This window comes from Apteryx mantelli, chromosome Z (genome assembly GCF_036417845.1).
Source record: "Apteryx mantelli isolate bAptMan1 chromosome Z, bAptMan1.hap1, whole genome shotgun sequence".
Classification (NCBI taxonomy): Eukaryota; Metazoa; Chordata; class Aves; order Apterygiformes; family Apterygidae; genus Apteryx; species Apteryx mantelli.
In genome coordinates, this window is record NC_090020.1 from 42,193,100 (window position 1) to 42,212,339 (window position 19,240).

At 37.0% G+C, this 19,240-nt stretch overlaps 1 protein-coding gene across 6 annotated transcripts in view; it reads right to left on the reverse strand.

Moving 5' to 3' along the window:
* Positions 1–19,240, reverse strand: part of DMXL1 (Dmx like 1) — an 85,551-nt gene that overhangs the window by 65,156 nt on the left and 1,155 nt on the right. For all 6 annotated transcript variants that reach the window (XM_067315823.1, XM_067315826.1, XM_067315821.1 and 3 more), the window contains exons 2-5: positions 9,592–9,717; positions 4,788–4,865; positions 2,560–2,638; positions 1,803–1,935 (exon numbers count right to left, since the gene is read on the reverse strand). In XM_067315823.1, coding sequence (XP_067171924.1) covers positions 1,803–1,935; positions 2,560–2,638; positions 4,788–4,865; positions 9,592–9,717 — 416 coding nt within the window. The remainder of the gene's footprint in view (positions 1–1,802; positions 1,936–2,559; positions 2,639–4,787; positions 4,866–9,591; positions 9,718–19,240) is intronic.

Genomic DNA, 19,240 nt, shown 5'->3' on the forward strand with positions numbered 1-19,240 from the left:
ACAATATATTCAGTTGGTATCACTGGTGCATTCACAAGAACTCTTACAGACACTCTTTGGCAAGATGATAGGTTAAATGGTTTATCTCCTTTTAATTGTATTGGGGAGGAATAACCCCTTGCATCAGTACAGGCTGTGGGCCAACCAGCTCGAGAGCAGCTTTGCAGAGAAGGACCTGGGAGTGCTGGTGGACAAGCAGACCATGAGTCAGCAATGTGCCCTCGTGGCAAAGAAAGCCAATGGTATCCTAGGCTGCATTAGGAAGAGTGTTACCAGCAGATCGAGCAAGGTGATCCTTCCCCTCTACTCAGCACCAGTGAGGTCACATCTGGAGTCCTGGGTCCACATCTAGTTTCCCCAGTTTAAGAGAGACATGGACATACTGGAGTGAGTCCAGCAAAGGGCCACAAAGATGATCAAGGGGCTAGAGCATCCCTCGTACAGAGATGCTCTAACCCCTCTGAGAGGGGACTGAGACTGTTCAGTCTGGAGAAGAGAAGGCTCAGGGGGAATTTTACCAATGAATATAAATATCTGATAGGAGGGTGTCAAGAGGATGGGGCCAGACTCTGTTCAGTGGTGCCCAGTGGCATGACAAGAGGCAATGGGCACAAACTGAAACACAGGAAATTTCACTTGAACACAAGAAAAACCATGATAACACTTCTTTACTGTGGAGTTGGTTGAACACTGAACAGCCTGCCCAGAGAGACTGTGGAGTCTCCATCCTTGGAGATATTCAAAACGTGACAAGACATGGTCCTAGGCAACCTGCTCTAGCTGACCCTGTGTGAGCAGGAAGGTTTGACTAGGCAGTTTCCAGAGGTCCCTTCCAACCCCAACTATTCTGTGACTCTGAACTTGTAACTCTCCTAAAAATATATATACATATTGGTTCAATCAGGGAGTAATGGACATTTTTCTCTAAAATTAGACACCTAACTAGATCTTTTCATAACACACAAATGCAAGATTCTGACTCAAGAGGTACTTTAAGTAAAAGGAATGACTGAAGGATTAAAAGACTTCTCTAGATATGCCCAGGAAACTACTCAATTAACACCAAGTGCTTCATGAAGAATAATTGCAGGTTACTCCCTCCAGCCAACCACTTAGGGAAACTTGTTTAAAGGAGGCTGCCACATGGAACATCAGTCCAAACAAAGTGCACCTGGTATATTAGAAGAGCCTTCCTATGGCAGGGGGGACTGTGATTTAGCTTATAAATTGAAGTACTAGACTAAAACCCTTTGGGCTTTGTGCTGATACACAAAAGATTACAATGATTAATCCACATGAATACCAGAAGAGCATTCTGAGATGCAGTAAAACAGAATACATGCATCTTCGCATGACTATTTATTCTGGATATTTGGAACAGAGAAAAAGCAATGGGGGGGGAGGGGGGAAGAGGGGACACATACATAGGACACTGAAGGAAGTTTATCTGAATTGGTCCTGCAATCAAAATTTTCAAATACTCTGCATTAACCTTACCTATTGTACAAGTAATGAGAAACTGGGACAATGGCAAAAGGAACCTTCCCTCAGTATTTTACTAACGCTCAATATGATTGAAGAGCTGCTCAAAAAATATAAGCTACCTCAAAAACTATCACAGCTGATCTTGCAGGAAGAAAGAAACATCATATATTCAAGGGAAATACGATTCTGATTTATCATATCTGAATAGTATTTACCAAATAACAGCAAACCATAAGATTTCACTGAATTACATTACGCATTTCATCTGAAAGGTATGAACCAGAAAGAAATCATTTGTTTTTAAACCACTTTCTTACTTGCATTGCCAGATACACCTCCATTCTCCAGTGCCAACATCTGTTCTTTCAGCATTCCCATTGTCAGAAGGGTTTTCTGAATGACTACTGGACCAAAGCTGAAGACAACTGGAACCAGTCAAAAGGCGAGTGCCTAAAAATGTTTATAAAACAGAACCACAAAACAACTAAGAGAGTATTGACTTCTATACTACGAAATAAAAAATAATTTAAAAAAATGCAAATTTGTGACTGGCTATACTGCAGAACAATATGCCACAAATATTATATTAACCCTCTTTCTATGGCAACATTACTGTAAAAGGCACACTGCTATTAGAAAACACTTTATCTTGAAGATACTGACAGATTGGGTCAATCTTCCAACAAGCCAGCTTCTACTCTGATGAGATTTTAATTTGAATAGCTACAGTTCAAATAGTCAAAATCAATTAAATTTTCAAAGTAGTTAGTTCTCTAGAAGAGACAGTTAGAGCTACTGTAAATGTCCCTTCTTCACAACAATATTTACCGTTTAAGCCACTTTTTTGCAGTATTAGATACTGTTTAAATTAGGGTAACAAGTAACATAATACACATGCAGCTAATGTTTTAGCTTTCCTCTAAAAAGTGACAAAGGGTAAATTTCACTCTACTTTGACACTGTCAGGCTAGGAGAAAAGGAAATCTTTACATTTCCTCCAAGGAACAGGCAAACTTAAATAAGAAGTTAGCTGCCATACCAAGTAGTTAGGTGCTACTTAAATTCCTTTCTTACCTGTGGGATCCCACGTTAAATTATGTGCTATTGCTTCTAGTAGGATTTGAGCATTCTTCTGCCACTGATAATGTAGCCTCTGAAATTAAGTATTCACAAACATTAGCATGAAAATTCTTACTGGTGTTCCCCCTTCCCCTTCTATAATATTAGAAACATTAAGCCTTCACTGTGTTCTCCAATTTTTACTAGGGATACATTTAAAACAAATTACTACCTATCTAATAAAAATGGATTCATTCTGGTTTGTTTTTCAACAGAACATTTATCTGGTAATACAAATAGAAGTTTCTGACTTATTTTGAAAAAATTTGAAAAATTTTGCTTGAAAAAAATTTCAGTACATAAATTCATCATCAGAATCTGAGTTTAAAATGAAGTCTGATTTTATTAAAAAAAAATTAAAGAAAATGAAATATATTAAATGCATCCAGTATTTGATAACAGTAGTAGGGCTGAACTGCAGGATTTGGATAAGCTCCTGATGACATGTATAATACTTCCCCCAGACCTTTATTTTTAATCAAACAAACAAACAACAACAAAAAAAGCAGAACCATCAAGTATGTTCAGATTTTGCACCACTACTTCATTCACTGGAACAGGCTGAGGATTAAACTAAGGAAATTATCATCTGGTTTGCCTTCATAGTAACCTGCAAACTTTTGCTGCTTTGAATTATACAAGAATCTGAATTTATTACTGAAAATAAAGAGCCAACAATTTTTTTTCTTAATTTGCAAAGACAGTTTTAAAGTAACCCTTCCCCACTACAAAAAATATCAAACTAATACATATGAAAGCTAAAATACAACAACTAAACCTTTGAGATATGTAGCGAAAAACAGTAAGCAGCACCTGCAGATAAGGATCAAAAAAATCAATATATTCCTGCAACAGTCTTTGTTTGTTTTAAGATTTTGAACATTCTAATAAATGGAAGACAATCTTGCATCAACCTAGACATGCTGGAAATTATTGTCTTGACGTTACCTGCAAGAATGAACTAACTGAATATTTCTTCAATCATAAATACTTCTAATATTTGAAAGCAAAACATGGGTGGAAACATACTTTGCTGCTTACTTACAGTTACTACGATAACTGCCAAGTTTCAAGGTAATTCTTTTTTCAAGGTAAGATTTCCTAGTGGTATAGCAAAACACATTCAGGATGGAATTGAGGGCTCCAGTGATCAAAGAGAGAGAGGGACACATTTTTAAGTGTTCATATGAGAATGCAAAGTCCCATTTTACTATTGTTTGATACCACTGCTTTCCAGTGGTATAAAATGTTATAGGCATTCAATACTGTATCTTTAATAAATATATAAAATGCCACTGTTTTGCAGGGACACCATGAACCATGCAAGTGAGCTGGTTAGTATAAAGACTAATTCTGCAAAGGGAATCCACTATACATCTCCTATAAACAATTGTACCAATACAAATAGAGACCAAACCTGGGCGGGGGGGGGGGGGAGGGGGAAGAGTGCTCCTTGAGCAATTGTTGCTGCCAAGCCCTCAAATTGTCAAATTGACTTTAATTAGTCAGTAATATTTCAATTAAGTATACCGGCAATCATTTCCTTCTAAGGACAGTGGTTAAATACCTAGCCCTAAATCATAGCGTAAAGCAGGAATTAAGCTTCTGATGGCTAAACCACTAATCCACTGTCACCAAAATTAAGCCATGCTATCAAGAGACTATTGTTCTTACTCATCACCACAGAACACACTTTGAAATACAAATACTGTCAGATGTTCTGCAACAGTCATGATGAACTTCTTAAAAAGTTAACAGAATTGCAGATTTGAGCAAGAAGGTACAGTTTCATAAACCAAGGTTAAAAATAAGAGTGGTAAAACACATCAGGACATAAAGGGAACACAGGATGGTTCAAAAAGGAATTCCTATTGCAATAGCTATACTCTTTGGAGGGCTGGGGGCTTCCAGGGGGCTTCCCGGGTTCTGGCATTTTTCAGACATTAACTGTAGGTCAAGATAAATCAGTGATATGAAGCATTATAATAAGACCAAGTATTAAGAAACCTGTATGCTAAGTAGCATATGCCTCTGCCCTCCCCCTACCATTTTCACTCCCCCACAGCCATCTTATCTCTTAATTTTTTATTTTTTTTTAGCATTAAAAAGAAAACATCTTCAAAGAGAAATGAGACAAATTCTACAAGAGGGTAAATGAAATTAGTGAGCGCTGAATTACTTACAGTATGATGACTGTTCTTCTGATTCAAAAGGCTAACTGGCTCGAAGATACAAATCACATTTCCATAAGAACCTGCAATCTAAAATGAGTTATATTTATATTAACATAAACATATACACAAAACAAGCTATAGAACAAACGAGAATAAAACGTGGGTTGCCAATTCTACATTTAAATCTCCTTGTAGATAAATTTGAAGCTTGTATCCATATTCCTTTTTGATAACAGAAGAAGAAAATCACATCTAGCAAAATCATGAAGCAAGTACTGAGGATAACAGAACAATACAATTTTTTATTCACGCACATGTCCTAATCAACTACTGAGAGTATAGGTGGACATGCACATTTTTGTTAGATCTAAGATCAATATTCTTTCCATAAATAATTTAGGCAAATGCTCAAAGTAGTAGGCCAAATTTATGTGCTAAGAAATGGAACCAACATCAGTTCAGAGTGGTTTTGCAGATTTCCCCAGCATGACAACACGTTAAATTTAAAAACTATTTCAGAAAGATCAAGAAGCCCAAGCTAAATATCCAATGCAGAGAACTGCAAAAACAGAAGAAACTAAATGCTAACACAAAACAAAGACTTTTTTAAAAGTTGCAGTAAGGTAACAGCTTTCTTGGATATTTCAAAGTCTTACTTCATCACTGGCACCAGACACCACAAACCTTCGCTGACATGGAATTAAGGGCACTTTATCCCAAGACAACTATATAAAAGCAAGTTTAAAAGACTTCGTAAGCAGGGCTAAAATGAGCTAGATATTTGTTAAAGGCCTCAGGCTGAGTGCCACTGTATGGCAATGTTTAAAACTACTCTGAAATGTATAGATTTACAAAAGGAGTTTGCATGGGTCGTGCTGATAAAGGACACGATGCATTCTCAAGTGATGCTCGATGTCAAGAGAAGCAAGGCAATATCACAATCTCCAGTTCTGATATTCTGTAATAGTCAATATTTTATTCTTGTGAAAGCCTGTCTTAAGTTTTCTTTTCTTTTAACAACATTAAAGAAAGTCAGAGTCATTTCGTAAAATGCATTTTGATTTCAGTATCCAGAACTCAAATGGCTTTAAGAACAAGTATCAGCCTGTCGTACCTAAATTGTTAGTATTATTTAAACTGTAGATCCATAGTTTCAAAGACTAGTAGTTCTCTTCATTAAAAGAGCAAATAAATTAATAAATCCGTATCAAACTAACAACCTAAACAACAGTCTGACCCCAAAATGCCAACAATAATTTTGTCATAGTTGACAAATGCCTAAAGAAACCTTTTCCTTACATCTCAGGCTAATATTTGCCTTCTCTCATCTTCTTTAAGTACCTCACTTACTCTTTTTTTATTCTAATAATTCCCTCTCACGTCTCAACAGCAAGTCTAAATGAACTCAGAGTAATTAGATTTTTCATTTTTCTTTATTTCTAAGTGTGGAGACTTGTTCTGTCTTTCAGTGTTACATGAGTTTAAGACAAACTAACATTAGCATGCCAAAATACTAAACAAATAGCATCCAGAGCAACTGCTACCCCCATGAAAAATCCACAGGCTTCCATAATGACAGAACCACTTAGACCAGTCCTCACTGAGCAGCATGCCACAGAAATGAATAATGCAAGTTTGTGTATTGAAAAACTTCCCAGATTAGCAAGATATATCCCCCAGACAGCTACCAGATGCCTCTTGTATACTTAAATCCTGCTATTAGAAGCAAGGTTTGTGGAGAAGCCTTACTGAGTTTTAGGAGAGATCACCACCACTCTTGGAGGTGGTACCTGAAGGTCATTTAAGAATAAATCTTCAGCCTTTAGGGCAACAACTTTGTCCTCTCTCACTACTTAGTCCAAAATAGGAATATAACTAGCAACACCAGGCTTTCATTTTATAAAACCTTAGCATAATCCAAAAAGTTTCTTGCTGAACTTATCTTTTTTCCCCACTATTCCTCCACGTTTCATAGAAGGCCTCTACATTTTTCTCATTCATCAGAAGGTCTACAGTCTCTTACTGAGTTACATTATCACTATCAAAAACCAGAAAAGGAAAAATAGAGCACAATCACAGCTCCTTTGGAAAGAGCCCACAGCCTACTACACTAAAAACAAACAAAAAAGAACCACCGCACCGTCAAAACTCACACAATTATGAACCCTGTAGTCAAAATTGAGGTTGCATATTCAAAATAATTAGTGGTTCTACTGATTAGAAAATTGGTTCTGTAAGCAGAAAGAGTAGGTTGGTTTGTTATGCATTCTTTTTAAACAGATGTCTTATTAGCATGTAAACTAAATGTGACATTTTAAAATACCTACATTTTTCTTCAAAAATAGTAAAATAAAGCATGTTCCATAAATAAAATGCCTGATAAATACTGCAACACTACTGTTACCAGCTATGACAGTTGAAGAACTTTGGTTAAATTTTTCAAGTGACCGAAAGACATTCATGCTAGGACCATCTTGTACCATGTTAGATATTTGTGCAAGCCACACTACGAGAACAACTACAGTTTTGTCATGTTACAATTAAAAATTTTGGTGTTAATTCTTATGTTAATTAGAGGATGCAGGAAGAGGCTTGTGGCTTACATTGTATGGGAGAACATCAAGTACTGTATCCACTTCCAGATAAAGCATTTATTGCCTAGTTGCCTACAACCAGAGGCCAGAGACTGACCGGCCTAAGATTACATCATCCCATTTGTGAAAGTCACTAGTCCTTACACATCCATATGCAAGAATATAGACCACATTCTCTTGAGCTGATCTAAAAACTCTCATCCATTTTTCTCATCTCATTCTTTTTGAGGCTGACAAACTTACCCCCAAACCATATGGGGGAGAGAAAGATGGTGCTATGTTCCCCCCACCTTCGAAGCCCAGGGAGAGGTGGGTTAAGCACAAACTTTAAGCTGTTGCTAGTTCAAAGGCATCACAAGGCATTAGCTTCCCAATAAACTAGAACTCTATTTAGGAGGAAGCCATACCCTGAGGGAGAACATAAACCTGAACTTATTACTTGGATAGCCAGTAAATAACCCTTTTACAAACTGATTCTAACTATCATTCAAAGGGAGAAATGATGGAGGTCCCTCAAACAGAATAAAGGTCAGCTACTAAGGGGAAGGTGCCTCTGTAAGACACAAGGAATTAAAAAAAGTATCACAACTTGTAAACTATAAAAATTATTATGGATTCTTTTTAGAAAAGCTAAAAGTTGGAACCTAAATAAACTGCATTATTTGCCTTCCGTTTCTTTCTGCAAGTCTTAAACAGCAAGCAATAATCCAGAGGTAAAATGAAGAGAGATCTGTGTGTCAATGCTGATGAAAAGACTGTAAGAAGAAATTTCGTCTTTGCTAAAAGCAAACTGGAAGTGTATTGATCAGTCCAGTCAATGAATAGATATCTAGCTATTCATTGCTTAGTATTTCAGGACTCTGCAAATACATATAGTCTAATTGCTAACAGAAGATTATATCAACTTGCAGAATCAAATGACTGCATCAGTCCACTTAAGAAATGATAAAATCCAAAGGCTTAGGAAGCTCAATATATTTCAGAATATTAATACTTAGTCCTTTGCAATTATTTAAGATGGATTGTTATCCAAATGTATGGAGAACTACTACCATGCAGTCAAGATGACCCCCCAAATTTGCATAAAGATATAGGACGAACAGTGACATGTGATCTGCATGCGTATTTCACCATCAATATACAGGCAGTTCACAGGCACAATAAAACTTTCTAGTTAACAGCAACCAATGGGCAAATGTGCATTCTTCATGGCTTCAAGCTACCAGACAGAGAAGCAGAGGAGAACATTACTTCATTTTCATTAACGTTCCTTTACTATTGCTGCAAGAGCTCATCACTCAAAAACATTAAAAGGCAGGAACAGAGGGTGGCTGTGAATCATCTAGATTGTCCCCCTCAGACTTCACAGGTAAATACAAAGCAGTTTTCATGCAGCAGTCCTTTTCTCACGATGGACACCAGAATTCTAACCAAAGGTTTTATAAACTCATAAGCTTTGCGGTGATGAGCAGAAAGCTCACGTTACCATCTCACTAAAACATGCTTAATGAAAGCAATGGAATAAAACACTCTTATCACCACAGGTACCCAAAGACAATTTCCTGTTTAATTGGAAACAGAGTTCAACCACCTTGTGACATCCCAATAGCTAGAGCTCCTTAGATCTTTCAAACGCTTTGTACAGAATTCTTTCTCAATTGTTCTGTGGTAAACTGTGGTCTACTGTGGTAAAAAGAAACTCCTTGGTATCCAAAATGCAACATTTCTGATCCAGTTCAGCTGCATCAGAAAAACAAAAACTGAGAATCCAGGAAAGGAAAACCGTGTCAAAGAGCAATTTTAAGCCTTTACGAACTGCTTGAAGGGGATGTTGTTTCTAGAGAAATCTAGATTTGATTTTTCTGTGAAAGCATTCATCTGCTGCCAAATACTGACATGTCAAGGCATGCCCATGACGTATCCAGCAGTGTAAAACCTGAGCGAATAATTACATTTGCTCCTACCTTACTCAGCTTTTGGTCAAATGCTTGCCATCTTTTCTATTCATCTTCCTGTGCAGCCTTGCATATTTTCTACAATCTCACAACTACGCTTAGTAGTTCACCTTTACTGTGCTGTTTACCACAAATAAAATAAAGCAGTTATTCATTTTGCTATTCACTCTCATGCACTTGCCTTAACTTGCAAACATCTCTGCTCTTGAGAAAGAGCTTAACATGACATTGTTGGAACATTATTCAAAACACTGCTCTACATACCTTCCCCTGTTGCATTGAACAGTCCACACATCCCACTTGAATGTTTCCATGTTTTGCTCCAGGGATTATCTGTAATCTTTCAAAGTCAGTCCCCAATACCACAATATCACATCCTGATGCATATGCCTGGGGAGAAGGAATAAAAAAAATTAAGTAAATCTACAGTTACTTAAAACAACCCGGTGAAGTATGAAATAGCATAGTCCACGTATCTCATCCATGTAGACCACCACAGAGATATTTGCAGAACTCAAACATCTCCCTACAAGTCTACAACTTATATCAAGCAACAGAAGTAGCAGATGACTCTTCTCTCCAGAATTACAACACAACACTTGCGTAACAAGCAGAAACAGTGGTTTCAAGATAGAAAACAGATGGCAAAGATGGAATTATGAAAGAAAAGTCTTTAAGAGGAAAAAAAATGGGAAGAATATAAAGTTCATGCAAAACTGTAAAAAATATATTTGTCTCCTACACTGGAGACAGACACTTAAAAATGGATTTTTTAAAAGGGGGAATAAAAGCATACCATTTTAGCTTAAACGGTATTCAACATTTATAAGAGGTAAAATGCAGAAGGGAAACAGAATGAAGTTGAGCTATTAAAAAAAAGAAATGCTACAATTTTAGACTTGTTGAGCCTCCTGTTATTTGCATTCCACAGATTTGTTTTAGTGGCAATATAAACTTCAGAGTAAATAAGTAATTTGATGTAGCTAACATATTTATACAGGTAGGTGATGAGCACTGCAGTGACTGAGTCAGGAATTTCTTCCTATCCTTACATACATGAGAAATGGGGCACAGATTAAACTGAAGAGGAAAATTAAACATTTGAGATTGTTCATTAAGTGATAGTGAGCATTCTTCAATAAACGTAAGAACAAATTATTCAAGGACGAAAGTCCAGTAACAAGGAACACACACAAAAAAACCCACAAAATCACACACACATAAGAGCCAAGGATCAAAAGGCAGAATTAAGAGTAAAAGCAACAGTAATGTGTCAGATAAATAAGCTCTGTCGGGCAAAATGATTCAAGAGCAGGAGAGTCTCACAAAAACTGCAAATACAGGCTTTTCATATGCTGACATAAAGGATCACCCATTAAGAATCATCCTGCTAATTTCTAGTACGCTTACTAGAAACCACTTTTGACTCAAAAATGAGCAGAGAAATGAAATGCTACATTTGCAAATTTGAAAGTGACAGTCATGTCTTCAGCTGTTTCAGGTTACAGAATACTTTTAGCAAGCCTGTCCTAGATTATCATACAATACATACATTAAAAAAAGACATTTCAGTCCAAAGCCAATTTTCTCCTACAAAGTGTTCAGTAATATGTTCCAAAAAAATCTTACCTAAAAGACTGTGATTAGCATTCTGTGCCAGTATTAATTCCCAACCTGCAGACCACTGGCCTAGCCTGATAATTGAAAATACTGTCTAGAATGCTTTTGCAGACTAAATACAGACATATATGATTTATGATAATTTATTATTAGTCAGGTTTTCTGTGTGCTCTTCCTGTCCACTTCTGAGGTTCAAGACAAGGTTCAAGATCAGCTACACAGGCAGTATAGCTCTCCCTGTCAAAACAGGAACATCTATTACAAATAGAAACATTAAACTGCAGGCTCCAGAACAGCCCGATTTAAAATTAATTCTGAAAGAACAGATTTAGCAGTGTTTTCAGAATTAAGTGATTATTTTGATATGCAAACGATAAACCGAACTTTGGAAAAATGTTCTACGAGAAACAGGTCCAAAGTTAAAAAAAAACAAACAAACAAACAAAAAAACCCCCACACTCATCTTGTGACTCACTAAGTCCTCAGTCCACAGGGCAATGTTTATTCAAAAATATCACACATACAATTTCTTCCAAAGCTATTTTGTTGAATTTACCGTTTCCTACAAAGGCAGTTTGAAGAAAGAAAATGCACTGCTTTACAGAGACAACACAGCTTTAATACAAAGCATCTTTAAAAAAAACAAAGTGCTGAAGATTGCACAAAGGCCTCCAACTCTTCTGTATGCCTGCCTAGGACCCATCAGCACTTCACAGGCTTACTAGGCTTCCCTCCATCTGGTTCTGACCGTCTAGCAACACAGGCAGGCCTGAGATTCCACAGTGTCACACCTTCACAGTGTCTCCACCATGGTGAACAAAAACTAGCACACATAACATCCACTACCAGCAGTGAAACTAACTGTTTAACCAGATCTAGAACTCTCTCAGCTTTAACACATATATGAAAACAAACAAACCAAAAAACTCCCAAACTTGAGTACACTCAGCACTTTTCATCAGAAGAACACAACGGTAGCTTGACAACCACCACGTGCTCGAGTCTTTAGGCACTTGTATTCATCAGCGTTTCAGGAGCCAGCACTTACAAAAGCATCGGAAGTCAATTTCCTACTACTCCTGGCTGCACTGGACAGTAGCTGTGTTCAAAGAGGTATGCTACTGTTATAGGTAAACGCGACAAATTGACAACCACTCGGGCCGGGTTGCATAAATTCCAATTTATAAAATAATTGAGCAAGTCACAAGTAAGCAAAACAGCACTGGGCAGCCGGGGAGTCTCCTGCTCCACCAACGGCGCGCGCGATCCCCCCCTCACAGTCTCCTTATATGCGATTCCAGCCCCGGGTATAGGTGGCACTTCCTGTAACTTCTGCGGTTGCGCCGGCTGTTGCTAGGGGGTCTTCTTCAGCCTTCTGGTGGTCGTGGGGATGAAGGCTGGAGTCTTCCTCTGCGTTGTGTGTGGTGACCCTCAGGTCATGCATATATTTTACAACTGTGTGACCTCGCCATTGCCATATTAGGCTATCTAAACTAACATCGCCGCCTCGCTGGCTCCACTTAATTATCTCAGGCGGGGTACATGCCCTCATTGCAGGATGTTGTGGTTTTAGCCCGTAATTAGCGCTTAGTTTCATCGTAAAATCACTTCCCGATTTGATGTAACAAACTAGCACCTATCACACTACAATCTTAGACATGATATTCCCTGAAAATGTCCCCTTTACTAACAAACTTTTCTCTGAGAGCTATAGTTCTTCTTCTCTTTTGCTATAATCTGTTTAAAGAAAAAAAAAAAAACACAAAAAAAAACCAACACACACACACCCATACCCATCTTATGCTTAATCCCCATTTCTTGCCCTACGTCATATGCTGTGTGTTGAAAAGAGTTAGTCACACCAGAGGTGATCATTCAAAGAAAAGTTGGGGAACATCATCTCATACCAACAACTCCCAAGTCTAACAATTAATTATATGTACACTCAGAAGAATGTAGGAGGAGGGAGAATGTCTTAAAAAAAAAAAAAAAAAACACTCACTCCATGAAAAAAGAGATGATTGTTCTACCCTTACAGTCCACAAGTTGTCCGCATACTGACAAAAAAAAAATTGAGATTTGGAAACAAAGAACCACTTCCGATATCAGTCTATTTAGATGTATTAGACCACATTTGGTCATATTGAGTTTCTAATCCCCAGCAAGTTGCAGAATCACTGAGTAGCTCTTAAGCCTATAGAGTTGATCTTTCCCCAAAGAGGCAGGTATTTTAATCAGTAAAAAAACATTTTCAAAGAGCTTCGTAGCATAACTACAGCCAAGCAGAAGGAAAGTGGCTTGAAGGTTGTTTTTGAAGTTTAGTCAATGTTTGCCTGCAGGAGAACAATAGTTTCAAAGACAACAAGCAAGGGATGCAGAAGTGAAGGGAGTTAAAACACATATGAAAAAAAAGGTAGCAAAATAGAGCATAACCAAGCTGTTTGCCAAATGAAGCTGCATATGAAAGCAAGGCTCCATTTGCTACTGTTGCCTACCATCCCAATTGCATTATACCTCACACTGATCAGACCCAATAGGAGGGAAGCTTGACAGCTCCCCTGGACCTAAGAAAATCCCTCATTCATTATGCTTTGCAGCAATTATATACCAAAAAAACCTAATCTTCTGAGAGCTTGATGTTGTTCTTCCTTCAGTTCTTTCCTATCCCCCCTGTAATTTTTTCTTTAGATCTTCTCTGTGTAGAGTATTACATCCTCATACACATTCATCGGAACCCAGACTCCAACTCTGAATGTAGTTTCCAAGCAGTAGTATAGTTTAAAAAATCCACTTCTCTAACATGAGAACACAAAATTAACTGCTAGACTAATATTGGACTTCTGGACAACATTTGCATTTCAGAAAACTCTGTGAAGTATTTTAGCATAGTATAATGGAAGACAGTACTCAGAAGTAAGGAGTACTTTTTGTACCCTAATGGTCTCGGGTATAACAAAAATCAGTTCCACTAACTAGTCAACTTGATCTGCTTTTTTGCACAAGGGTTGTCTACCACAGTTCACATCTTGTTCATTTTTGAGATGGCAGGTACTCCTGAGCTTGTACTCTTATAGCCACAGAAACTAAGAAAAGTATTTCAAGTGTCCTACCATTTGTAAGGCAAGAAGCAAGTTCAGGGTATAAGCATATACTCTTGTCTACATCACCTCAGTCTTTTGTGGGGAGGGAAGGCAGAAGGGAAATGTTGCCATATAGTACTACTAAAAAAGGATTCCTAAATACATAATAAATAAAAAATAAATAAAAATACCAAGATGCCTTTTTAGAGCAAGCAGAACCTTGAAGTCTGATTATGGCAAGTCAGAGAAGTCTTTCACCTTAAGAACGTCCTAGGATATTTACAAAAAAAGTTGTCTCTACACAATGACACAAGCGATAATGTTGACATTATCATGTTCTTGGAATGTTTATTAAACAATGCTTTGTTCTTTTGTTACACAAATAAACAAGGTAGAACTAGTTCAAGCTGCAGGAAGATGGATTTCACTAGGTGGTGACAAAGCAAAGCAAGCCTGAAATTAGGAAGTGAAAGATGTTTTGGGCCTGTAAAAATAAATGATATTTTGCATGCAATATTAGGTTCTCACACAATTTCTATCCATTCTTTTAATCAGATGTCAGCTTGTATTTCTAGAACTATATTTCTTTAGAGAAGGTTAACTTATATTTTGATGATAACTGATCATTAAAAGCTTATTAAAGGAAGATATCACAGACATCTATTTGAACTATTCTCATTTCTTCCTGGAGTGAAAACCTGATGCAAGTTAACTCCTTAAAAACAGTCTGGTACCGGCAAACAAGACCTGAGTCTCAACAGAAGAAAAGCAAAGGAGCAAGACTCTTGACCTCTCATATAGCATGGCTCCTTCTAAAGCCATTAGCTTTATACCCCACCCTGTCTGTATTTCTTCTATATCTAGACATACAAAGTCTTTTCTACAGAAATTGCTACTTAAAGGTTGAGGTGTATCTTACAAGACCTGCACAAACTTTATTCATCCTACATCTGTTATACGAAAGGAACCAATACACATACCATAATTGCCTGCCTATTTCAGATACTATCTGCAGTTGAATATAGTACTATGTGTGCACATGCACGTGTAATTAGGTAGTAATACAAACATAATACATGCAAACATATACGGTTCGATGAACGCAGACTAGAAAGATACAAAACTCTGTGCTGTCCAAGAAGATACAGAACAACGCAGCTGAAGGGGACCAGGGGATGGTATTTAACAGTTTACAGTAACTTCTTTTGAAATGCTGTCTCTACCTGTGGCATACTGGAAGCCTACCAATACAACAGCCCCCACTACCTTTTGCAGACTATTCGGCAACTGCAGAGGTAATTCTCAAGCCACACTTGGGCCATTTTTACCACTGATGGGCATCCAAGGGTATTTATGTCCCTTGAAATTATGCTGCAAGTCCCAAAGGTCTGGATGCCTGAGCTAACAACCAAATTGCCAGACTAAAAAGATTTTATTGAAATCCTATAATAGCTGAATAATATTTCTATGATATGTTTGAAAGTAGGGATATTCAGTAGGTATTTTTACTGCCTTTATAGCCATTTATACCTTAGAGAAGATCAAATTCTCAGGTAAAAAAAGAACGAGAACAAAAAAAGAGAATATGAGAAAGAGAGATTCCCAGAAGAAGCACAAAAAAAAAAGTAAGGAGCATCCTAGAGTAGGAACAAAAACTTTTTACTAAAAAAAACCCAAACAAACTGATCTTTGTTAATGACATCAGGCACCTGTTTCTTTTGCTTTCTTCATTTTTTCATTGAAGTAAGACTGTTAAGTAAATTTCTTTTAAGAAAGACTCTCACTATCCTTGAAAAGACACTTTCTAATTTTATCAAGAGTATTTTAACAGAAGATAAATCACCAAGTGAGGATTGATTGGCTATGCACTTTGAATCAGGGCTCATTTACACTTCAGTGAAAAAAGCAGCGCTGTTTCAAGGAATTTTATTCAGTTTGGACCTTTTAGTTTAGTTCAGTTAAAAAATAACCCATTCAGAACTTAAGCAGTGAACTGCTCACTGGAAAAGAAAAAAAAAGTATTAGAAAGGACTCCCTCCCTTTTCTAAATTACGATCAAGAAGTAGGTACAAACGGAGTCTAACCTCTTGAGGGATTCTTATGACTAGTCATTTCATTTTTTTGACAATAGATGCACATGGATTTCCAGATACAAATAAACTTAAGTATATTCTACACAGAAAAGTAAATTTTTACCATGCCACAGAATTTGCTTTCATTTATCAAACAATTTTATAATGCTAGGAACCTGTATTTTATATTGCAATCCAGTAGCTTTGGAAAATACAGTGTGTGGTCTTGATCAAACTACTCAAAAACATATTTTTCTAGTGCTTTTTAACTTAACATTTAAAGTTCATAATTCTGTTAAACCTACTAAACAAGTTTCAGGTTCAGGATGAATTTAACACACATACAGAGGGGAAATCTGACAAAAAAAAAAATTCTGGAAACGTTGAACAAAGTCACAGTTAATCTTTCTTTGGCAAATTCTCATCCCTGCAGAGAACTGTTCTTTTGCAACTTCCAATACCAGTCCCAGGACTTCTGCTTGTAAAGTCCCCGTTGCTTATAGGGATTTTTGTTTCTTCTTCTCACGGGTGCAAGGTGGGAGGAGGAGGGGGGGAAGGGGGGAATAACAACTGAAGCAGAACTGAATAAGGAAACATGCACAAAGTCATTCAACAGTAGGAGTGGTATCAGTGCTGATTACCTAATAACTTACATACAACTCCAGTAATAACTACTATAGCAGTATCCTATATATGTGAGAAACTCTATAAACTTATTAACAGAGCGTTTTTATGCTCAAGTACTTCAGATTTGAAAAGACTAAGAAAGCAAAGGATATATTCCACTGTAGACAAGTATGTTGAAAATAAAACAATTTCTGGAGAAGCACATACAGAGCAAACAGTCAAATTCTGACTTTATCTTCAGGATTTTTGTAGTTATGTAGCACTTAATTCAGACAACACTGAATTTTTTTTATAAAAGACATACAGCCCAGCCCTTCAAATTGAAGGAAGTAAAGTATTGGCACATGAAAATCATACTTAAACAGGATAGGTTACTGACTTGTATTCTGTTCTCATATATTTGTGCTCAACACATAGCTTTGCAAATTCAGCTTGCACAAACAAAAAATTTACTTGGAGATTTACGGACAAGTTCTTCAAATTCATTTAATGTACCATATTTTATTACCACTTGCTCTCAACAGATATTTAAAAACAGGGATGCGTACTGCAGTATCTTGAAGCTTATAAGCCTTACGCTTGCTATATATAAATAAATGATGTGCAAAATCTCTTTATCAGTGTTTCTCCCTAAGGAAGCTCAAACTCTTCTTGACACTTCACATCCTAAAAAAGAAAGCCAGATCCTCTGCCACTTGCACACCATAAGGATAAATACCTCAAATACAGTCTTAAAGCAGGCCTGATCTAACTGTACACATACATATCCAAAAAGCTACATGAAATTCAGTGAGTGCAGACACTTTTTACTGGTTTTGCTTTCAATTTTCAGAGTTTTGGAGAAGAATCTGTTCTTTTTAAACTTAAAAAAAGTTGGAATATTTGAAAACTTTTTACCTTAAATATTCAGTATAGCACAGCAGACAGTGTTTTGGACCACACTATATCTGCAATCAAGGTATTACAGACCAAGTTCTTTTGTCAGGCAAAGAGAGCTTTCCCCAGCTGTACAGCAAGTAATCCTGAAATGTTAACTCCTGTGAGTTCTTAACCATGAAAACTAGAGGCATATAAGTTTGCCAAGACTGGCATAGGAAATCCATAGTTGAGGGAGTGAGATTCTCCAAAATAATGCTGAGAGGGAGGGTTAAACTTTCTCACTCTCTGCTCTTCTCTATGTCACTAAATACAATAAGCCAAGATTAATTCCCAGCAAAGGGGGGCAGGCCTTTACAATGTAATATTTCCATAAGCTCTCTAAATAAAATACATACACAGACATAAACAACATATACCTTGCTCTCTTTATGCTAAGAAAGAATCTAAAATTAAGATGTAAGAAGTCATTTATAAACTACTTCCATTTTGTTTCAAATGAGATTCTAAAAACTTGTACACGTCCATATACTTCACTACAACTTGCAAGTTGAACATGTCTTTTTCTACTTCCAAGAGATCATTCAATGGTATTTATACTTATTAACGCATACATCATAACTTCAGATCTAGGAACAGACCTGTCAATTTTTCTTGTTGGATTTTCTAAAGGTTTAAGTCCACCATGTTTTTCCAAAAAGATAAACACTAGTTTCTGTACCTTTCACTTATTAGTCTTTTGAAGCCATCTGGTGAACTTCACATAGCTTTATAAAATGAACAACTACAAAATAAAACAAGCAATCGAGGACATTTCTTAAGAAAATAAATGCATTAGTAACCTTTGGGGTGGGAGGGGACGGACAAAAACAAATCAAAATGAGTGTGTCTATTGAAAACATTGTTACTATACTTATGTCAGAATAACTCTTGTAAAAAAGAGTCCATAGAAACAGTTACTGAAAACTCTATTTTTGGATCACTCCTTTCTCCCCAAAGGGTCATTCTCATTCTTCTCATGCATTACCGATTTCTAACACTTCTAGTAAGTTAGGTTATAAAAGGCAGAGAGAGCTCCTCAATGACATCAATAACTTGACCTCTTTTCCTCAAAAAAAGGTGTCAAAACTGGAAACTTAAGAGAACATACTTCGAGGACTTACCAGCACCTTACTGTAAAGCAAACTTCATCGTCTCTTGCCAAATAGTTTCCCACCACTCGGGGGTCTTTAATGTTTCTGGATATGTGAAATTTGACACAGTTCGAATTTGAAGTCACAATTGCTTCAGTTAAAGAAAAAAACCCCTTCCAACATGAAATTACCTACAGGATTAGGTTTTTTGGAAATACGCAGATCTCCTTCAAGGAGATAGACGAACATGCTGACGCAAAACCAATCTAACACAGTAGCAGAAGGTCCAAAGAAGTCCAATGGTCTCACTAGAAGTAGAACTAAGTAATCCCAGATGGACTCAGCAGAAGTACTTCCAAGATGTTTCAATCTGGAATGCTGATCATACCCCAGACTTTCCAGCCCTAGTACTGCACTGCTACTACAAACCGAAGCTGGAAGAAGCCAGTTGAACTTAATTACATAGATAAGAAAGGACACAAAAATTAAAGTTTCCTCATTCTTG